Source organism: Acanthochromis polyacanthus, chromosome 9 (genome assembly GCF_021347895.1).
Source record: "Acanthochromis polyacanthus isolate Apoly-LR-REF ecotype Palm Island chromosome 9, KAUST_Apoly_ChrSc, whole genome shotgun sequence".
NCBI lineage: Eukaryota > Metazoa > Chordata > Actinopteri > Pomacentridae > Acanthochromis > Acanthochromis polyacanthus.
In genome coordinates this window covers 15,190,998-15,208,710 of record NC_067121.1, presented here as the reverse complement: position 1 = coordinate 15,208,710, position 17,713 = coordinate 15,190,998, and the positions used below count along the sequence as shown (strand labels likewise).

General features: G+C 39.6%; 2 protein-coding genes across 14 annotated transcripts in view; one reads left to right on the top strand and one right to left on the bottom strand.

The window, feature by feature from the left end:
• The first annotated feature begins 1,108 nt into the window (after positions 1-1,108).
• Positions 1,109-13,676, top strand: dapk3 (death-associated protein kinase 3). Of its 3 annotated transcripts, none has more exons than XM_022216628.2 (9): positions 1,109-1,231; positions 2,021-2,128; positions 8,486-8,846; positions 9,401-9,530; positions 10,708-10,756; positions 10,853-10,879; positions 10,985-11,137; positions 11,365-11,410; positions 11,666-13,676. In XM_022216628.2, exons 2-9 carry the CDS (start codon positions 2,067-2,069, stop codon positions 12,200-12,202), a joined length of 1,365 nt encoding a protein of 454 aa, XP_022072320.1. In that variant the 5' UTR covers positions 1,109-1,231; positions 2,021-2,066; the 3' UTR covers positions 12,203-13,676. The 3 variants fall into 3 exon arrangements, with proteins under 3 accessions (XP_022072320.1, XP_022072321.1, XP_022072322.1); XM_022216629.2 differs by having other exon boundaries at positions 1,127-1,231; positions 2,024-2,128; XM_022216630.2 differs by having other exon boundaries at positions 1,142-1,231; positions 1,998-2,128.
• Positions 13,677-14,136: 460 nt separating this feature from the next.
• The window catches only part of phc3 (polyhomeotic homolog 3 (Drosophila)), a 94,663-nt gene continuing 91,086 nt past the window's right edge, over positions 14,137-17,713 (bottom strand). For all 11 annotated transcript variants that reach the window (XM_051953326.1, XM_051953331.1, XM_051953334.1 and 8 more), the window contains 2 exons: positions 15,938-16,193; positions 14,137-14,859 (listed from right to left, as the gene is read on the bottom strand). In XM_051953326.1, coding sequence (XP_051809286.1) covers positions 14,705-14,859; positions 15,938-16,193 — 411 coding nt within the window. In that variant the 3' untranslated portion in view covers positions 14,137-14,704. The remainder of the gene's footprint in view (positions 14,860-15,937; positions 16,194-17,713) is intronic.

Here is a 17,713-nt window from a genome sequence, read left to right as displayed (position 1 = left end):
TATGTGACAGAACGGTCGCCTACTTGTAGCTGTATGGAAAAGAAGATCATGAATAACTTGCTTCTGTCAGAATTCAGTAATATATCACTGCACATTCTTACTATTCCTTACACTTTAAGTGTACATTACAAAACCACTTTGAACACTAAAAACCTCCTACTTCTTCTTCTTCTTTGAGAGAGAGAGAGAGTTTTTACAAGTAGGCAAAATTGCAATTATTCACTACTACAGTAGCAGTAACTACTGCATTTGTTTCTTTCTCTGATGTGTTAACAATGTGCTTGAGTTTTGCCTCGTATGTTTGTGTACTCTGTCCTACAGGTCTTTATAGAGATGTATTTTGTATATGTTCACAATATGCAATTTTTTGTTTTCTTGATTGTCCATAATGTACATTTTATTATGAATTTTTCATTTTTTCAACACAAAATAGATTGTGATATGGAGGCCATATTTATAGTATAAATGTGTGAATGTGCTCTTTTGTGCTACATATAATGCATGTCTGTTCATCCTGGGTTGCTAGCCAGTACTGCTTCTTCCATTTTTTCCCTGTTAAATGGCTTTTAAGGGGGAATTTTTTGTTGTTTTATTTTGTCAGATTAAATAAATCAATGAAAAAATCTAAATGTCTAAGAACATAAGTTGTATGCTACAGCTTACAGCTTATTTTCATAATTATTTTATCTATTTATCTTTTTAATAATTAATCTAATAGTTGTTAGATCTATACAATAGAAGAAAATCAATGTTTCTCAAAATTCAAGTTGATAAATGTCTTGATTTGTCCAAAGATATTTAGTATTCTGTCACACATTCATTTTCAAATTGAAGAACCTAATTTCAGAGAATTTTTACTTTTTCTTTCAGAAAAAATACGAAAATCAATTCAATTATCAAAATAGCTCTCAATTATTGGATAGTTGACAAATAATTGATTAGATGACTGGTCAGTTATTGACTGAATAGTTGATCAATCAGTTATTTGTTGCAGTTTTGGTTGTACAGATTAACTCGTACAATGCTTTACTAAAGGGATGTATAGAAAAAATAAATACAATGAAACTGCAATATCTGGCATGGAGTGTTTAAACATTCATAAGACATTTATCCTGATATATTGGACCGGAAGCTTAAGGGGGGGATATCGCATTTAGCTTGACGCTGCTCAGTCTATCATTTTATACACAACTACAGGGAGAGGAATGCAGCACTTGTAGCCAGCCGGATTGTAAGTATCTGCTGTAGTGAAATCTTCATGTTTATGTGGTTATGCGTTTACTTTGATGTCAGTATTTCACTGTATTTTTAGTGCGTTTGATTCTGTCAAAACAAGGAGAGCCGGTGTTTATACAGTGCGTTAACTTTAGCTAGTCAATTAGCTAAGCTAGCTGTCTTCCCTTCGTCGCTTCCATAATTTCTTCTTTTCCATTTGTTGAAAGTCCGTAAGGTTAATAGCTCTCACCTGTGGCACGAGTTTCTTTTTGTGTATGTGGCAGTGTTCTTCATATTGCTTGATGATGATGATGATGATCCTCGAGAATTGACTCTGGTGCCTGCTCGTAACGTAAGCGGCAGAGTCGCTTTTCAGCATCCGTTAACGTTTTCCCGATCTGTTACAAGCTGGAATTTTTTTTATTATAAATGTATTTTTACAGTGTGGTTGTAGTTTAGTCACATGAAATACGCTTTCAAAGTAAACTAGTCGGAAGGTTAGCTAAAGCCCAGTCCCTTTAATATCAGAGTTAGCTGTTCCAGGGCAGGAGATGATGTAAGTAGGACAGGAATGCAGTAGTCTGGCATCAGCAGAGAGACTGAAAACTCAAGTTTGTTGACTCGAGCCAAATAAGGAGGAAAGATGGACAGATACTGAGAGGAGAACCGTAATGTGGGGAGAACATTTTAATCGTGGCTTGTAACTCAGACTTCTGTCACAGGCTAGACGGCTAATATGTCATTATATTTTATTCTGTCTTGTCTGTTCTTTCTTTGTGTAGTTTATATATTTTCTTTTTCATAGCAGCTAATCTCAAGGCATCATCCCGTCATCTAAGAGTCTCTACACCATGGCCGGCTTCAGGCAGGAGGATGTTGAATTGTATTATGAGATGGGAGAGGAGTTGGGCAGGTATGTTGTCCTTATTTAACAAAGCACATTGCATCTGAAAGCATCTGGGCAGTGCCTCTGCCGTAGTCTGCACTGTTAGCACTGTACCCTCACATGTGTCTTGGGTGTCCCAGTTTTTTTAAATGCAGTGCACCCAAAACACTTAATAGTGCTGTTGTGCGAGTGTAGTTTTGTCACAGAGTAGTCATTTAGCACATGCATTACCCTTCAAAAGTTTGGGGTCACTTAGAAATATCCTTATTTTTAAAAGAAAAGCATTTTTTCCATGTAAATAACATTAAATGAATCATAGATACAATCAAGAAACTGTTAATGTGGTAAATTACTATTCTAGCTGGAAACAGCTGAATTTTGGAATATCTACATAGGGGTACAGAGGCCCATTCCCAGCAACCATCACTCCTGTGTTCTAATGCTACATTGTTTTAGCTAATGGTGTTGAAAGGCTAACTGATGGTTAGAAAACCCTTGTGCAACTATGTTAGCACATGAATAAAAGTATGAGCTTTCATGGAAAACATGAAGTTTTCTCGGTGACCCCACATTTTTGAACGGTACTGTGCATGTGGTGTCCTTTTATTGGAGAGCGTGCATAGCATGATTGTTAATTTTCATTGGTGAGATAAATTATTACAGCAACATTCCAGGTTCTGCAGCAATTCTTTTTAAGTGAAATAGCTGAGCACAGGTGGTGATTATGAGAGCTTGTAGTCTTCCATAGATTAAAAACAGACCACTTGTGCAGATCACGCACAGTTATTTGATATACATTTTGATATTTTGATGCCAGGTATGAGCTGCGATCGATCCAAAATCTGAGATCCGAACAAGGCCAAAATACTTAATGTGTTAGCAAAATATTACATTTTATTTAATATCTTTTTTTTTTTTTTTTTTTGCTGTGCTGGATAGTTTGTGAATGAGTCATCACATTTCTAGCAATTAAACAGTGTTGCAGCATACTTTTGTTGCAGTGATGCAACAAAAGTATGACATCATTGCTTTTCAATGTGCCTTTCCCCCTCTGCTGTGGTGTGGTGTCTCTAATGCAGAGGGTACTGTGTGTGTGTGTTTGCTGAGAAAGGTATTCAGACTTTAAATGGGTGCAAATTAAATTCCCTGCTTTGTCATGCACTGGGATGTGCTGTTGTCATACATGCATGATGACCTTATTGTTTGTGCCCATAATCTTCTATACCGTTTGCCTTTTTTTGAAACCATGTCCTCTTGATTGCTGTGTGGCTATTTTGTAATATGGTTACAGACAACAGAGATTTCCATTATCTATATTTGAAGAAATACATCTAGTATTGTTTGGATGGTTTTACTTTCAGCAACTTCAGTCACTTATTAAGCTTACTTCTACTCAAATAACAAACAGCCAGTTTAATCTCTAGCTAATCTGTTGATTAATTTTTAATTTCAATAAAGCGGATCAGTTCCAATTCAGTATGATCATAAAATACTTGCAAAACTTTAACTGTTACTACATCATTAATTAAAACAACTTAAGTCCTAAAAGTTTTCTTAAACAAGTAAAAACATTCTGCTAGTGCAGGGGTGTCAAACATGTGACCCGCGGGCCAAAACCGGCTCTCTAGAGGGTCCAGTCCAGCCCGCAGGATGACTTTGTAAAGTGTAAGAGAGAGCATTAACTGCAAATTTTAAATTTGTAAAAACTGTAAATTTAAAATGATTTCTAGACCATGCCAAGTTGTTTTGATCATAAAATAAAATGCTAGATTGTTCTGGGTTTTTTTCTTTTGTGCCTCGTTTTTGTCATATTTTGTCTTTATTTTTGTCTGACTTTTGTCATTTGTCTTATGTTTTTGTCGTTTTGTTTCTCATTTTTCTCGTTTTGTCTTTTGTTTTGTCTTGCTTGTGTTTTTTTTGTCTTGCTAGTGTTATTTATCTATTTTTTGTCATTTTGTTTCTCACTTTTGTCATTTTTTGTCTCGTTTGTCATTCGTGTAATTTTTTATATGTTTTTGTCCATTTTTCTTGTTTTTGTTGTTTTGGCTTTTTTTTGTCTGACTTGTCATTTTGAACATAAAGTAAAATACTACATAGTTCAGTTCCAGATACCTGTGACAAAATGTTTTGTGTCTTTGTAAATAAATTGTAATCTGTAAGTTGTAATGTGTAAATGATATACTGAGGAATAATGTTGTTGAAATTGAACTTCTTTTTCTAAAGAGATTTCAGGTTGTTTATGATGTTTTCTAAAACGATAATTCTTTAACTATGATTATTTTCAGAATGTACTTTCTGCACTAAAACAAAGGGAAAATTTTGGAGTTGTGATTATAAGTTATTATGCTCTGATTTTACTGGTCCGATAGCCTAGCCATGCTAGATCCCATGTTTCTGACGGCACAAGGGTCTAGGGAAGCTCGACAGAGAGGGAGGAGGGCTAAAAGGTTGTCTATCAAATCCCTCTGCAGCAATTGGGTAGGTATACAACCCATCAACGCAACAAATAGGCTGACGTGGTTCCGAGAGCACCGGCGGATTGTGTGGCTAAGTCCCATTAGCTTCCCAACCAGCGGAGCCGCGGAGCCAACTGGTATATTAAGGATTTGCCATAGCTCGTCGGCATAAGTCCAAATATGTCTTTCTTCTCAATGAAACACTTAAGTGCCGTCCTTTGTTTATCTTTCAAGTTGAATTTTAGCTTCAAATCTTTAAGGGCTGTGGCCAAAGCCGAGTCGAAAGATAACTGCTTATTGTGCGCCGGTTGTTTCTGTCAGAATCGTCACGCCTCTGTCGTCACTTCGTTACGCCCGCCTTCTGACTCTACACTTCATGGTGATTGGTCCGGCCAGTTTTAGGAGAATCCAGCCTCGAGCCTTATGGAGGGTAACTAGATCCACCCTGGCAGAGAATTAAATTCGTTGCCGTGGGTTGTCTAGCGCGGCTAGGCTACTGGTCCGACCCATTGGAGATCAAATTGTGCTGAATGTGGCCCCTGAGCTAAAATGAGTTTGACACCCCTATGCTTGTGTGTAGAGAGTATTTCACTTGTTTTCTGTCTACATCAACATATTTCCAGTATTTTTATAATATAATCAAAACTCAAGTTTTGTTGTTGTTCCTATGCACCAAGAAACAAAGGGTCACAAGCTGGTCTCTGTGGAAACCAGTTGAAATGTTCTCAATGCCGAAGTAGTTTTTTGACTTGTTTAAAAGAAATTAGGTATTCATGATAAACCGTTTTATTCACATTTATTTGATTAGATTGTTCAGTCTTATTGTGAATTATCTGATATTTGCACCGATTCAGACTTATTAAAATCTCTTAAATTAAGTAATCTCGGAAAGAAATGCTTTTCTTTGGTTTTATTACGTTACTACTTGTGGCCCCATTGTAGATATGAACAGTAGCCAAAAATGTTGGCAAGCAATGGCTAGTCCATGTCAGAATAATGATGGCTCCTCATCACAAGTGATCATAGACCAGTGTATAGATGTAACTTATGCACTCTAGTCAAGAATTCATTATTATAACTTGAAGCAGGAAAAAAAACTTAATTATGTTTACTTTTGGTGTGCCCAAGAAGGTTTTAGATCAGGAATGTCAAACTTATTTTAGTTCAGAGGCCACATTCAGCCCAATTTGATCTCCAGTGGACCACAACAGTAAAATCAGAGCATAGTAACCTATAAACAACCACAATTCTAAATCTTTCTATTCTGAAAATGTTTACATTTAAAGAATTATCTTTTTACAAAACATTATGAACAACCTGAAATTAAGAAAAATATATAATCCCTCCAGCGAGTTCTGGGTCTACCCCGGGGTCTCCTCCCAGACGGACGTGCTCGGAAAACCTCCAAAGGAAGTCTCCCTGGAGGCATCTGAATCAGATGGCCAAACCACCTCAACTGGCTCCTTTCGATAGGAAGGAGCAGCGGCTCTACTCCGAGCTCCCTCCGGATGTCTGAGCTCCTCACCCTATCTCTAAGGCTGAGCCCAGCCACCCTATGGAGGAAGCTCATTTCGGCTGCTTGTATCCGCAGTCTTGTTCTTTCGGTCACTACCCAAAGCTCATGACCATAGGTGAGTGTTGGAACGTAGATGGACTGATAAATCGAGAGCTTCGCTTTACGGCTCAGCTCCCTCTTCACCACAACGGTTCGGTACAACGCCCGCATTACTGCTGACGCCGCAACAATCCGCCTGTCCATCTCTCGCTCCATTTTCCCATCACTCGTGAACAAGATCCCGAGATACTTGAACTCCTTTGCTTGGGGAAGCAACCCCACCCCCCCAACCCAGAGGGAGCAATCCCCCAGTTTCCGGCAGAGAACCATGGCCTCGGACATGGAGGTGCTGATTCACATCCCTGCCGCTTCACACTCGGTTGCAAACTGCTCCAGTGTGTGCTGTAGGTCACGGTCTGAGCATGCTAGCAAAACCACATCATCTGCAAAAAGCAGAGATGCGATCCTGAGGCCCCCTAACTGGACACCCTCCCCACCACAACTGTGCCTTGAGATCCTGTCCATGAAGACACCCACTGGAAACGTGTCTGTGCGGACACAGCTCTCACTTTGGTCGTACAGGGACTGAACGGCTCGTAGCAACGAGTCCGGTACCCCATACTCCCGTAGTACCCCCCACAATGCCCCTCGGGGGACACAGTCATAGGCCTTCTCCAGATCCAAAAAACACCAGACTGGCAGGTCAAACTCCCATGACCCCCTCAGCAGCTCCGCAAGGGTAAAGAGCTGGTTCGCTGTTCCACGACCGGGACGGAATCCGCATTGCTCCTCGACTATCGGTCGGAGCCTCCCTTCCAGCACCCTAGAGTAAACTTTCCCGGGGAGGCTGAGAAGTGTGATATCCCGGTAGTTAGCACATACTCTCCGGTCCCCCTTTTTGAAAATAGGGACCACCACCCCGGTCTGCCACTCCACAGGTACTGTACCCGATGCCCATGCGACACTGTATAGACGTGTCAACCAAGACAATCCAACAGTGTCCAGAGCCTTCATCATCTCAGGGCGAATCTCGTCCACACCTGGCGCCTTGCCACCGAGGAGCTCTTTAACTACCAGTCAGAGTAAAAAAAATAAGAGAGTCAGAGTAGAAAAATAAGTTCAATTTCAAAAACTTTATGCCTTAATTTATCATTTACACATTAAAACATCCTAATCGCAGTGTCTACAAAAGAACAAAACATTTAGTCTCAGATATCTGAAAATGAACAATGAAGTATTTTAGTTTCTGATGAAAATGACAAAAGTCAGACAAAAATAACACATAAAACAAAACACAATGTGACAAAAAATATGACAAAAAGGACAACCAAAATGACAAAAACTTGAGACAAACAACAAAAGTCAGAAAAAAATGACCAAAAACAAGACAAAATACAGGGTGACCCAAACGGGAACTTTTTAACAATCCAATAAAACCAAGAGTGATGGAAGAAAAATATTTTATTCATAGTAATTGAAACCTTAAAACATGCCATTTAATAAACAATGATGGAATTTTCATTTTTTTAAAAATTACTTCCTGTAGATGGCGTCCTCCTGTACGAATGCATTCTTGAAATCTGCTGTTGAGATTTCTCATTGACCGCTGCAACATCTCAGCTGGGATACTGTGAATTTCATCCTGAATTCTGTTTTAACTCATCCAGAGTTCTTGGTTGAGTCGTGTACACTTTACTCTTGAGATAGCCCCAGGTAGATTTCAAGAATGCGTTCGTACAGGAGGACGCCATCTACAGGAAGTAATTTGAAAAAAGTGAAAATTCCATCATTGTTTCTTAAATGGCATGTTTTAATTACTATGAATAAAATATTTTTCTTCCATCATTCTTGGTTTTATTGGTTTGTTAAAAAGTTCCCGTTTTTTTGTGTCACCCTGTATTACAAGAACGAGGCACAAATGACGAAAGAACAATGAACAATTTAGTATTTTACTTTATGTTCAAAACAACTTGTCAAGGTCTAGAAATTATTTTAAATATACAGTTTTACAACTTTGTAATTTGCAGTTAATGTCTTCTCTATAATTTTTACACTTACACTACACAAAGTCATCCCACAGGCCGGATTGGACCCTCTGGTGGGCCACTTTTGGCTCGCGGGCCGCATGTTTGATGCCCCTGTTTTAGACAATGCCAAAATGATATGAATTGGTAATATTTTTTAAAATATCTGTTTTTAAACTATATTTATGAATTGATGTTTCTTTCAGTCAACCATAATAAACATTTTTATTTATCAAACGGTCAGAAAAACAGGAAGCAGCATAGCTTTCTGTGAAATAAGGTAACATAGGTTCATTGCCTTGAGTCATTGGTATGTTTTAAATATCACTCTGACCTTTCCTGTCTGCAGTGGACAGTTTGCCATCGTCCGTAAATGTAAGGAGAAAAGCACCAGCATTGAGTACGCTGCCAAGTTCATCAAGAAGCGGCGACTGTCGTCCAGCCGGCGGGGGGTGAGCCGTGAAGAGATCGAGCGTGAGGTCAACATCCTGAGGGAGATCCAGCACAGCAACATCATCACCCTACATGACATCTTTGAAAACAAGACAGACGTGATCCTGATCCTGGAGCTGGTGTCCGGAGGGGAGCTGTTTGACTTCCTGGCTGAGAAGGAATCTCTGACTGAGGAGGAGGCCACGCAGTTTCTTAAGCAGATCCTGGACGGCGTTCACTATCTCCACTCCAAACGCATTGCTCACTTTGACCTCAAGGTTAGCGATCTGTGGGGAAGCGTGGGCCTGCAGTGGCAGATCACATGCTAGCGAGAAGTTCAGTTTAGTTGTCAGCAGAAGTTTATGTAATCCTGCAAGTATCTGGCACTTCTGTGTTTTGAGATGTTTTCCATGAAACAAAGCCAACACACAAGACTGCCCTGCTGCATGTAGGGGAAAATGAAACAAGTTATTTTAGGCAAAATGTCTTTGCATCAATAACATAATAGCAATAATTGTAATATATTTTGGGGTTAAAAGTACACAAAAGTCAATGACTGATAATTAGCAATGTTGATACAGAGACCAGAAAATTGCCATTGGCTATATGGCATCTCTGCTGTTTTGCCAAAAGGTTATTGTTTAATAAAGGGACAACGCAAGTAAATAGGGTAACATTTTGAACTTCATATCTCCATGAAACTTCCCTACTTGATTATTTGCAATAATACAGTGATTAAAAAAATACTAGTAATTAATAGGTTATGGACATTAATACAAAACCTTCTGTCTTTCCACGCATTAATGTATAGTCATTTTGTTTTATCTTGCAGCCTGAGAATATCATGCTGCTGGACAAGAGCGTGCCGAACCCCAGGATCAAGCTAATTGATTTTGGGATCGCTCATCAGATTAAAGCAGGAAACGAGTTCAAGAACATCTTTGGAACACCAGAGTTTGTTGGTAAGACGAGCATGTGATCTCCAAAATATTCAATTCACTTCGCTTAAAGTATTACAGTGGTGGATGTCTACCACATGCAAATGCTTCCAATTTGGCATTTGTTATTCTTTTCATGTCTCTTTTAATTTTGTCATCACAAACCAGCCAGCTGTCCTGGCCCTCTGTTGGCTATATAGCACTACATAGCATAGTCAGATGTACCAGAAAGTGTCCATGCAGACCTGTGAGTTAATGTTGTAACAGGATTGTCATGTGCAGAGCAGAGCGGGGGTGGAACGCCTGGTAAGATGGTGCAGCAACAACAACCTGACTCTGAATGTGGACAAAACTAAAGAGGTAGTAGTCGACTTCAGGAGGCCACCGGCTGACTGCTGTCCACTTAACATCAATGGCTCCACAGTCGAGAGGGTCAAAGGCACTAAATTCCTGGGGTGGCACATCACAGATGACCTCAGCTGCACTTCCTGAGGAGACTGACTAGAGCCAGCTTTCCAACTCCCATCCTGACCACTTTCTACAGGGCCACTGTGGAAACTGTCCTGACTGGCTGTTTCACCACCTGGTTTGGAAACTGCACAGAAGTGGGTTGCAGATCTCTGCAACATGTGGTCAAGATGGCAGAGAAGATCATTGGTGCCTCCCTCTTGCTTGTCCAGGACATCTACAAGGAACGCAGAATATACAGGGCCAACTCCATCTTTAAGAACCCCTTCCACCCCTCATATGGACTGTTTGTTGCCGTCCTATAAGGAAAGAGACTATGCAGCATCAGAATCCACACATCAGGGTTCTGCAGCAGCTTCTTCCAACAGACAGTCAGACTGTTGAACACCCTGCAGCCAAAATGCACCTAGACCTGCACACACACCCATTACCTCCAAACACAAAACTGCAGTCTTATTCATCTCACTCATTATCACCCCACTAGCGAGTATGATTGTGTTTGATGTATGCTTAAACCCATTATTTAGTTTAGTCATTTTCTAATTGATCATATATTTATTTTGCTTTATATTTATTCTCAATTTTTTGTAGTGTTGCTTTTATTTCTGCACTGTGAATGGATGTGAGAAACGTCATTTCGTTTAACATTGCTGAATGACAATAAAGTTGAAGTTGATGTGCTTCAGATCACATCTGGTTTAAATTATAGTGTTCTTTCCTCTGTGCTTTACAGCTCCAGAAATAGTCAACTATGAGCCACTTGGGTTGGAGGCGGATATGTGGTAAGATGTCAGCATGTTTTTGGTTTTTTTTTGCCCCCCTCTGAAGCTGTATACAAACCCGGCTGACAGTTTTCATTCATCTTCTCTTCTCTGTAGGAGCATCGGAGTAATCACATACATCCTGTAAGTAATGCTTCACATCAAAATACTCGTTGACATTAGTACAAACAGAACTCACTTTAGTCCTCCTCATCGTGTGTGGTCTAAAGCAAAGATTCTGTCTGTTAGACTGAGTGGCGCTTCACCATTTCTGGGCGAGACCAAACAGGAGACTCTGACCAACATATCTGCTGTCAACTACGACTTCGATGAGGAGTATTTCAGCAACACCAGTGAGCTGGCTAAAGACTTCATACGCCGTCTGTTGGTCAAGGATCCCAAGTAATCATATCTTCATACCTCATTCAGTTTCTTTTTTTTTTTTATCTTTCGAAGGTGAAAAAAATTCCTTTTAAAGGAGGAGAAACTGATGTTAATTAATTTTTAAAATATTTGTAGAGCACCTCTTCACTTTCTTTTTCGTGACGCTATATAAATATTTTTTTTTATTATAAAAATAGAGAAAATACTGCTTGGTCTTTTTCTGATGGACTTTTGTTTAATTGTAGGAAGAGAATGAACATCGATGACAGTCTTGAGCACCCTTGGATTAAGGTTGGTTTTTTTTAACCAGAATTTGTATTTTTTATTTGTACAGTATATAGCATAACATTCAGGTGCTGTGCATCACAATTCCTTTACAAAGCAAATTTTGGGAATCCTGACAGAAAATGTTTATTGTTGTGAAGGATTTATACAATAAAGCTACACATCTTTAATTTTCAGACATCATCTCAAGTGTCATCATTGTTCAGAGTATATCATCAAATACCATCCTTTTTTCTTACCTTCACATTTTATCCTCTCCAGGTGATTAAGAGGCGTAACGTACGTCAGGAGGACAGAGACCACAAGCCTGAGCGCCGTCGTCTGAAGACCACTCGCCTGAAGGAGTACACCATCAAGTCTCACTCCAGCATGCCTCCCAACAACACCTACGTCAACTTTGAGCGCTTCTCCCAGGTGCTTGAGGAGATCGCAGCCACAGAGGAAGGCTTGAAAGAGCTGGAGCGCAATCAGCGCTCTTGCCGGGAGGATGTAGCGGCACTGCTGTCGATATACGAGGAGAAGGAAGGTTGGTACAAGGAGGAGAACCAGAGCATCTCCAGCGACTTGAACCACATCCGCCAAGAGCTGCAGCGCACACAGGCCCAGCGCAAGAAGTGCCAGGAGGATGCCCGGCACACTATGCAGGCTGCCAACATCCTGAAGCGCAAATTTGGGCGCCTGGAAAACCGCTACGAGGCTCTGGCTGAGCAGGTGGCCTCTGAGGTCCACTGGGTGGAGGAGCTGGTCAAGTCAATATCATTGGAGAGGGACGGCCTTAGCTCTGGCAGCATGCCCTGAGCTGGGCTGAGATCCCAAAATGACGTTTGAATTCCTCAAGTATCCACCTGCCCGTCTTCTCTGCCTGTGTAATGCACAGTGGAGTTTGAGTGGGTCAGTTGTCATCATAAGCTATGCTGCTGCTGCCCATCAGAATAAATGTTCTGCTATTTTTGTCACGCTTGGGAGAAGGAGTGAGAAGCAGAAAGATCATATGCTGAAGACATTCCCTCATGAAATGGCTCATTCTTGTGTTTTAGAATTTATTTCAGAATTTTAGCAATTCTATGTACTGTCATTCAGCTGTAATCACTAAATATGTTGGCTTCTTTTGCAGATAGATAGTGTCTTTTATGTTTGCTTTAGTCTGGTTATCATTTTAAAAACAAATCTTAATTTCCTAGTGCTTGAAAAGACATAAATGTCCTCTCATTCATTTCTGCCTCAGGTTGCTGACCAGTAATGTGAGAGTTTCACAAAATATGCCATTAATATAAGGGTTTGCGCGGCATTCCAGGGGAATTTATTCATGTGCTTAAATGCATTTTACATTTGAGTTCAGCTGACATTAAAATTCCTTCATATCTGTGGACAGATTGTCGACTATAAAAAATGCAATAAGCACTAACTCAGCACAGTACAAAAGGACATTTTATAGTAACAATTTATTTTACATGTCTGTTATTTTCAGATAATGTTTTTTTTAATGTTTCCTGGATGCAAAAATTTAGATTATAATACTAATTTCAGGTAAAATAGAGAAACATATGAGATTGTTGAATTTGTTTTAATTTTTGATTACTTGGAAAAAGTGACTGGAATTTTTTCTTTTATATATACTGAGTTGTTTAGCTACCTTGCTATCCTCTCAAGTTAGCTTAGCATTTGGAACTGACTGGAAATGTATTGTCTGATGATCTGATTACTATTTGACCTATAATTAGCATCAAATTACATGTTTGTTTTTCGCAGGAAACATTCCAGAAAATAGCAAGAAAGTTAATTTATGATTTTGTAAAGTAGAGCAATGACAGATTTGGGAATGTATAAACTTGTCTTTACAGTGCTTGTAAAGTGATTGACCTCATTGCTTCTGTGGGCACTGATCTGTCGATATCATTTCTATCTCACTGATATTGCTCAATGTCTTAAAATGTAACAACTTTTGCACAGCGCCCATGAAAACCAAATAGTGTGCATGGAAGCAATCTCTTTATACTGTAACTCTGTTGATGTTTGCGTTCAGACCATTGCTGCACACTTGAAACGTTCCATTGATAAGTTTCACATCCAGTTAGCACATTCCCTATGTATAGCATAGAAAACATATTGTAGAGTCTGTAGTATTTTTCAGTAGAGATATGTACTCATTTGCACTTAAATGATTATAGCAATGTTAAAATATATTTTAATCTGTCTCTTGGTGTAAGAAAGAACTGTATAAACTAAGTGTCTGGGCTTGTTACAAATAAACATAAAGTTATCACTGAAACAAGCTGTGTGTTGTTACTGTGTGTAGCTATACTACTCTGATGTCAAAATGTACTCTGCTCATTACAGTGTTGCCTTCAACAGAATTGGTATGAAGGATTCCCTCTGGTGGTGGTTCAACAAAATACATGAGATATTTAAAAAAAAAAATGCCTTCAGTGTGAATCTCACATGGAGCATTGAAAGAGCATAAAAATGAAAAAGAATCTGGGTGTTTGTCTCATAAATCTGTTGTTTGCAGCTGCAGAATTGAAAAGAATTAGTATTTAGAGATTATATTTTGATAACAGTAGCAATAGCACAATAGAAAAATAATGGTCGATTTAAATCTGACAAAGTATTATAAGCAAAATATACTAAAGGTATCAAAGGTGAAAGATAAGAATAGAAAAAAGAAATGCACTTGAATTTCCCTTAGAATCTGACTTAAAAAATCCTATCTACGTAAAGACAAAAGTAAAATATTGTTTTTTTTAATGGGTTTATTTGTATATTAATTGTGACAATAATTAATAATAAATAACCTTGAAATCATTCATAGTTCATTATGACCGTTTTCTGATGATAAATGTATAAAATTCCATCTCCAAGATGAGCAATAATCTGTCATCTTTGTAAACTTTGACAGTGTACAGCAACCATATATGTGTGATAGTGTAAACTGGTCAGTTTTTCTCTTTGCGTATAAGTGATACAAAGTATTTTTAAAAACATTTTGAAACAAATGGATAACTGCAGCCCACTGCTATAATCACTGCAATTAAATAAAGACAGGTTGAGAGAAAGAACTGCTCATCTTTGTGTTGAAATCAACTCTGGTGTGTATGGGACACTAGCACTTACAGAAAATCTTGGCAGTGGTCTCAGGAGAGCTGTAGTTCATGATTTCAGTTCTGTGTGACTGAACTGTCTTTGCAACATACAAAATAAAGAGCTTAAAGGTGAGTGGTGCTCCGTGTTGTCTCCTTGTTTTTCCTCTGTCCTGGTCCAGATAACACAGACACATTCTCAGACAGCAGGAATGTTACTTGTTTATGCATCTTTCAGAGAGTTAATATGGGCACAGAGTTTGAGCGCAGGTCCCAGTTTAAGGTTCATGGTGCTGACCAGGTGATCCTCAGTGAGAAGCATCAGAGCCTGTCCATCTATTTCCTGGGAGCGAAACTCCTCGGCTACATCCAAGCCACCTGGACAGAAGAAAGGACAGAAACACACTGAAAGGTTTCTGCTACTAGAGTGTGTAGCCTGTGTTCTTTTAATGTTTTTATGTGTCGCTCACATACTATGGTCTTTATATTACTTTCTAAACCTTTTTAGCAAAAGTTACCAAACTTCTTAGTCAGTTTTAATCAGAATTGATTCTATACAAACTGTTTTTTATGTCCCTGAGAGTGTTGAAATGATCTCTCCTTATTAATTTAAATAGGAGCCTGGTCTTGTTAGCCTGACCTACATCCAGCGAGTCAGACTAAGTATAATATATATGTCAGGGTAGAGACTGCGATTTGGTAGAGTTGGAGTTTCTACCAGTAGAGATTGCGATTGGACTCTCTACCAGTAGAGTTTGCGATTGGAGTCTCTACCAGTAGAATTGGAGTTTCTACCAGTAAAGATTGCGATTGGAGTCTCTACCAGTAGAGTTTGCGATTGTAATCTCTACCAGTAGAAACTCCAATCCTACCAGTAGAGATGGAACTTTAAATCTGACCCCTGCCCTGACCCTAACCTTAACTAACCCTGACCTTTAAATCTGACCCCTGCCCTGACCCCTGACCCTAACCTTAAAAGTCTAACCTTAGCCCTGACAAATCTCTACTGGTAGGATTGGAGTTTCTACCAGTAGAGATTGCGATTGGAGTCTCTACCAGTAGAGACTGTGATCGCAATCTCTACTGGTAGAAACTCCAATTCTACTGGTAGAGGTTGCAATCGCAATCTCTACTGGTAGAGACTCCAATCGCAATCTCTCACATCTTTTCCTTAACCCTCTGAATTTCCACACAATTTCAGTTGTTTTTTTTGGTCACATTTTTACTCACTTTGAACATAAAAACTGTTCTTTAAATGACAAATAACTGGTCTAAAATACAAACTAAATATCACTTTGTTCTTGTTTGTCATGTTATGATTGATCTCAAATTAAAATCAGTTTTTCATAATATGGGTAATTAAGTTCACAACTGAATTTCTTTTGACACAGTATGGAGCCATATCTGCCATTCCTAGGTGACAGATGCAGTACTAAAGCAGTAGTGATAGTAGTACCTGGCAGGGTGCTGACATATGAAAATACTTGCTCCATGTTCCACTGAGACGGAGAGCTGACGTCTTCTTCATCAGAAACAGTGATTGTTTCCGTCATTGTCTGCTCTCTCTCCCTTTCGCGCTGTCTCTCAGCCTGCTTACGCAGCCTGGTAGTCATGGGAACTGGAGTCTGCTCTTCCTCCTCCTGGGGCTGCTGCTCCTCTTCCTCTCTCTGTAAACTCTGCTGGGTCTCCTCTGAGCCAAACAGCCCACAAACCTGTGAAGCCCAAACACTATCAGACTCAAGACACGGTGTCTTTTAGTGTGCGACTGCTTACAGTAAGAAAGTTGTCATCTTGGGTAATATTTGGGTTCTTACCTCACAAAAACTACAAGTAATATATTTGCATATTTCACATGTAATGGAGTATTGAGTTTAGTGAGAAAACATTGGCCACCACGATTTTTTACAGTGTTACAATGAGCTGGTTGACAGTGTGAGAAATGTTTCCACCTAGCAGCAGGAAATGTCATTTTTTAAATTTTGAAATATTAAAGTGTTCCACCACTCCACTTTTAGCAATTTTGCTAAAATGATGAGAAAGAATCCAGACATTGCAATGTTCAGTTGTAAGATCCACCAGCCATCATCAACAATGAAACAGAACCAGGACAGGGTTTTGTTTATTCCTCCACCTAAGCTCTGGAGTCCTAGCTCCTCTGCAGCCACAGGATGGAGACGGGCTCTCCTTTTGATCAGCGAAGCAAGAGTGACACCAAGATACCATGCCAGATGTGGGACATGACTGTCTGGCTTCCCCTCACCTACACACACACACACACACACACACACACACACACACACACACACACACACACACACACACACACATGTTTGTACTTCTATCTTAGTGAGGACATCCATAGGCGTAATGCATTTCCTAGAGCCTTACCCTAACCTTAACCATCACAACTGATTGCCTAAACTTAATCCTTACCCTAACCCTAACCAAACCTCAATTCATACCTGTTCTCTAAAAACAAGTCTTCACCCTCAAACATGGCTGTTTCAAAGTGAGGACCGGTCAAAATGTCCTCACTTTGTAAAAATGTTCTCACTTTGATAGTTAAATGCAGAAAATGGTTCTCACAATGTAGCAAGTACAAGTACACACACACACACACACACACACACACACACACACACACACACACACACACATGTTTGTTTTTCTATACCGGTGGGGACTTACCATTGACTCCCATTCATATCTAACTCCTAACCCTTACCCTAACCCTAACCTTAACCATCACCAAATCAATGCCTAACCCTAAAGTCGCATCACTCAGCTCGAGACAGAAATCCAGAGCCTGAAAGCTCAACGACAAGATGAACAAAAGACAGCCAAAGATGAAGTGGAAAATTTACAAAGGCCGCTCGCTGACCTCAAAACTGAGGCAGACCACCAAGAAGAAATAGCCCACGAAGCCAAAGAGAACCTCACAGGACGGCTAGTTGAAGCCGAAAAGCTACTAGCCCATGCTGACACGGAGTTCAAGGACAAGAAGTGTCAGATCAAGGTCCTAGAAAGGCACCTAGAAGAAGGTATGGAACAGAGAGAACACCTCACCCAAGAATTAAAAGATTGCAAACACCAACTCCAACTTGTCAAAGAGAAGCATGAAGCCAACATGGAGGAAATGGAAATGACAAAAAGAGAACTAAAAATGTCATATGAAGTGAAGCAGGAGTTCGGACTGAGGCACCGACCAGTGACACCACTGTCACACAGCAGA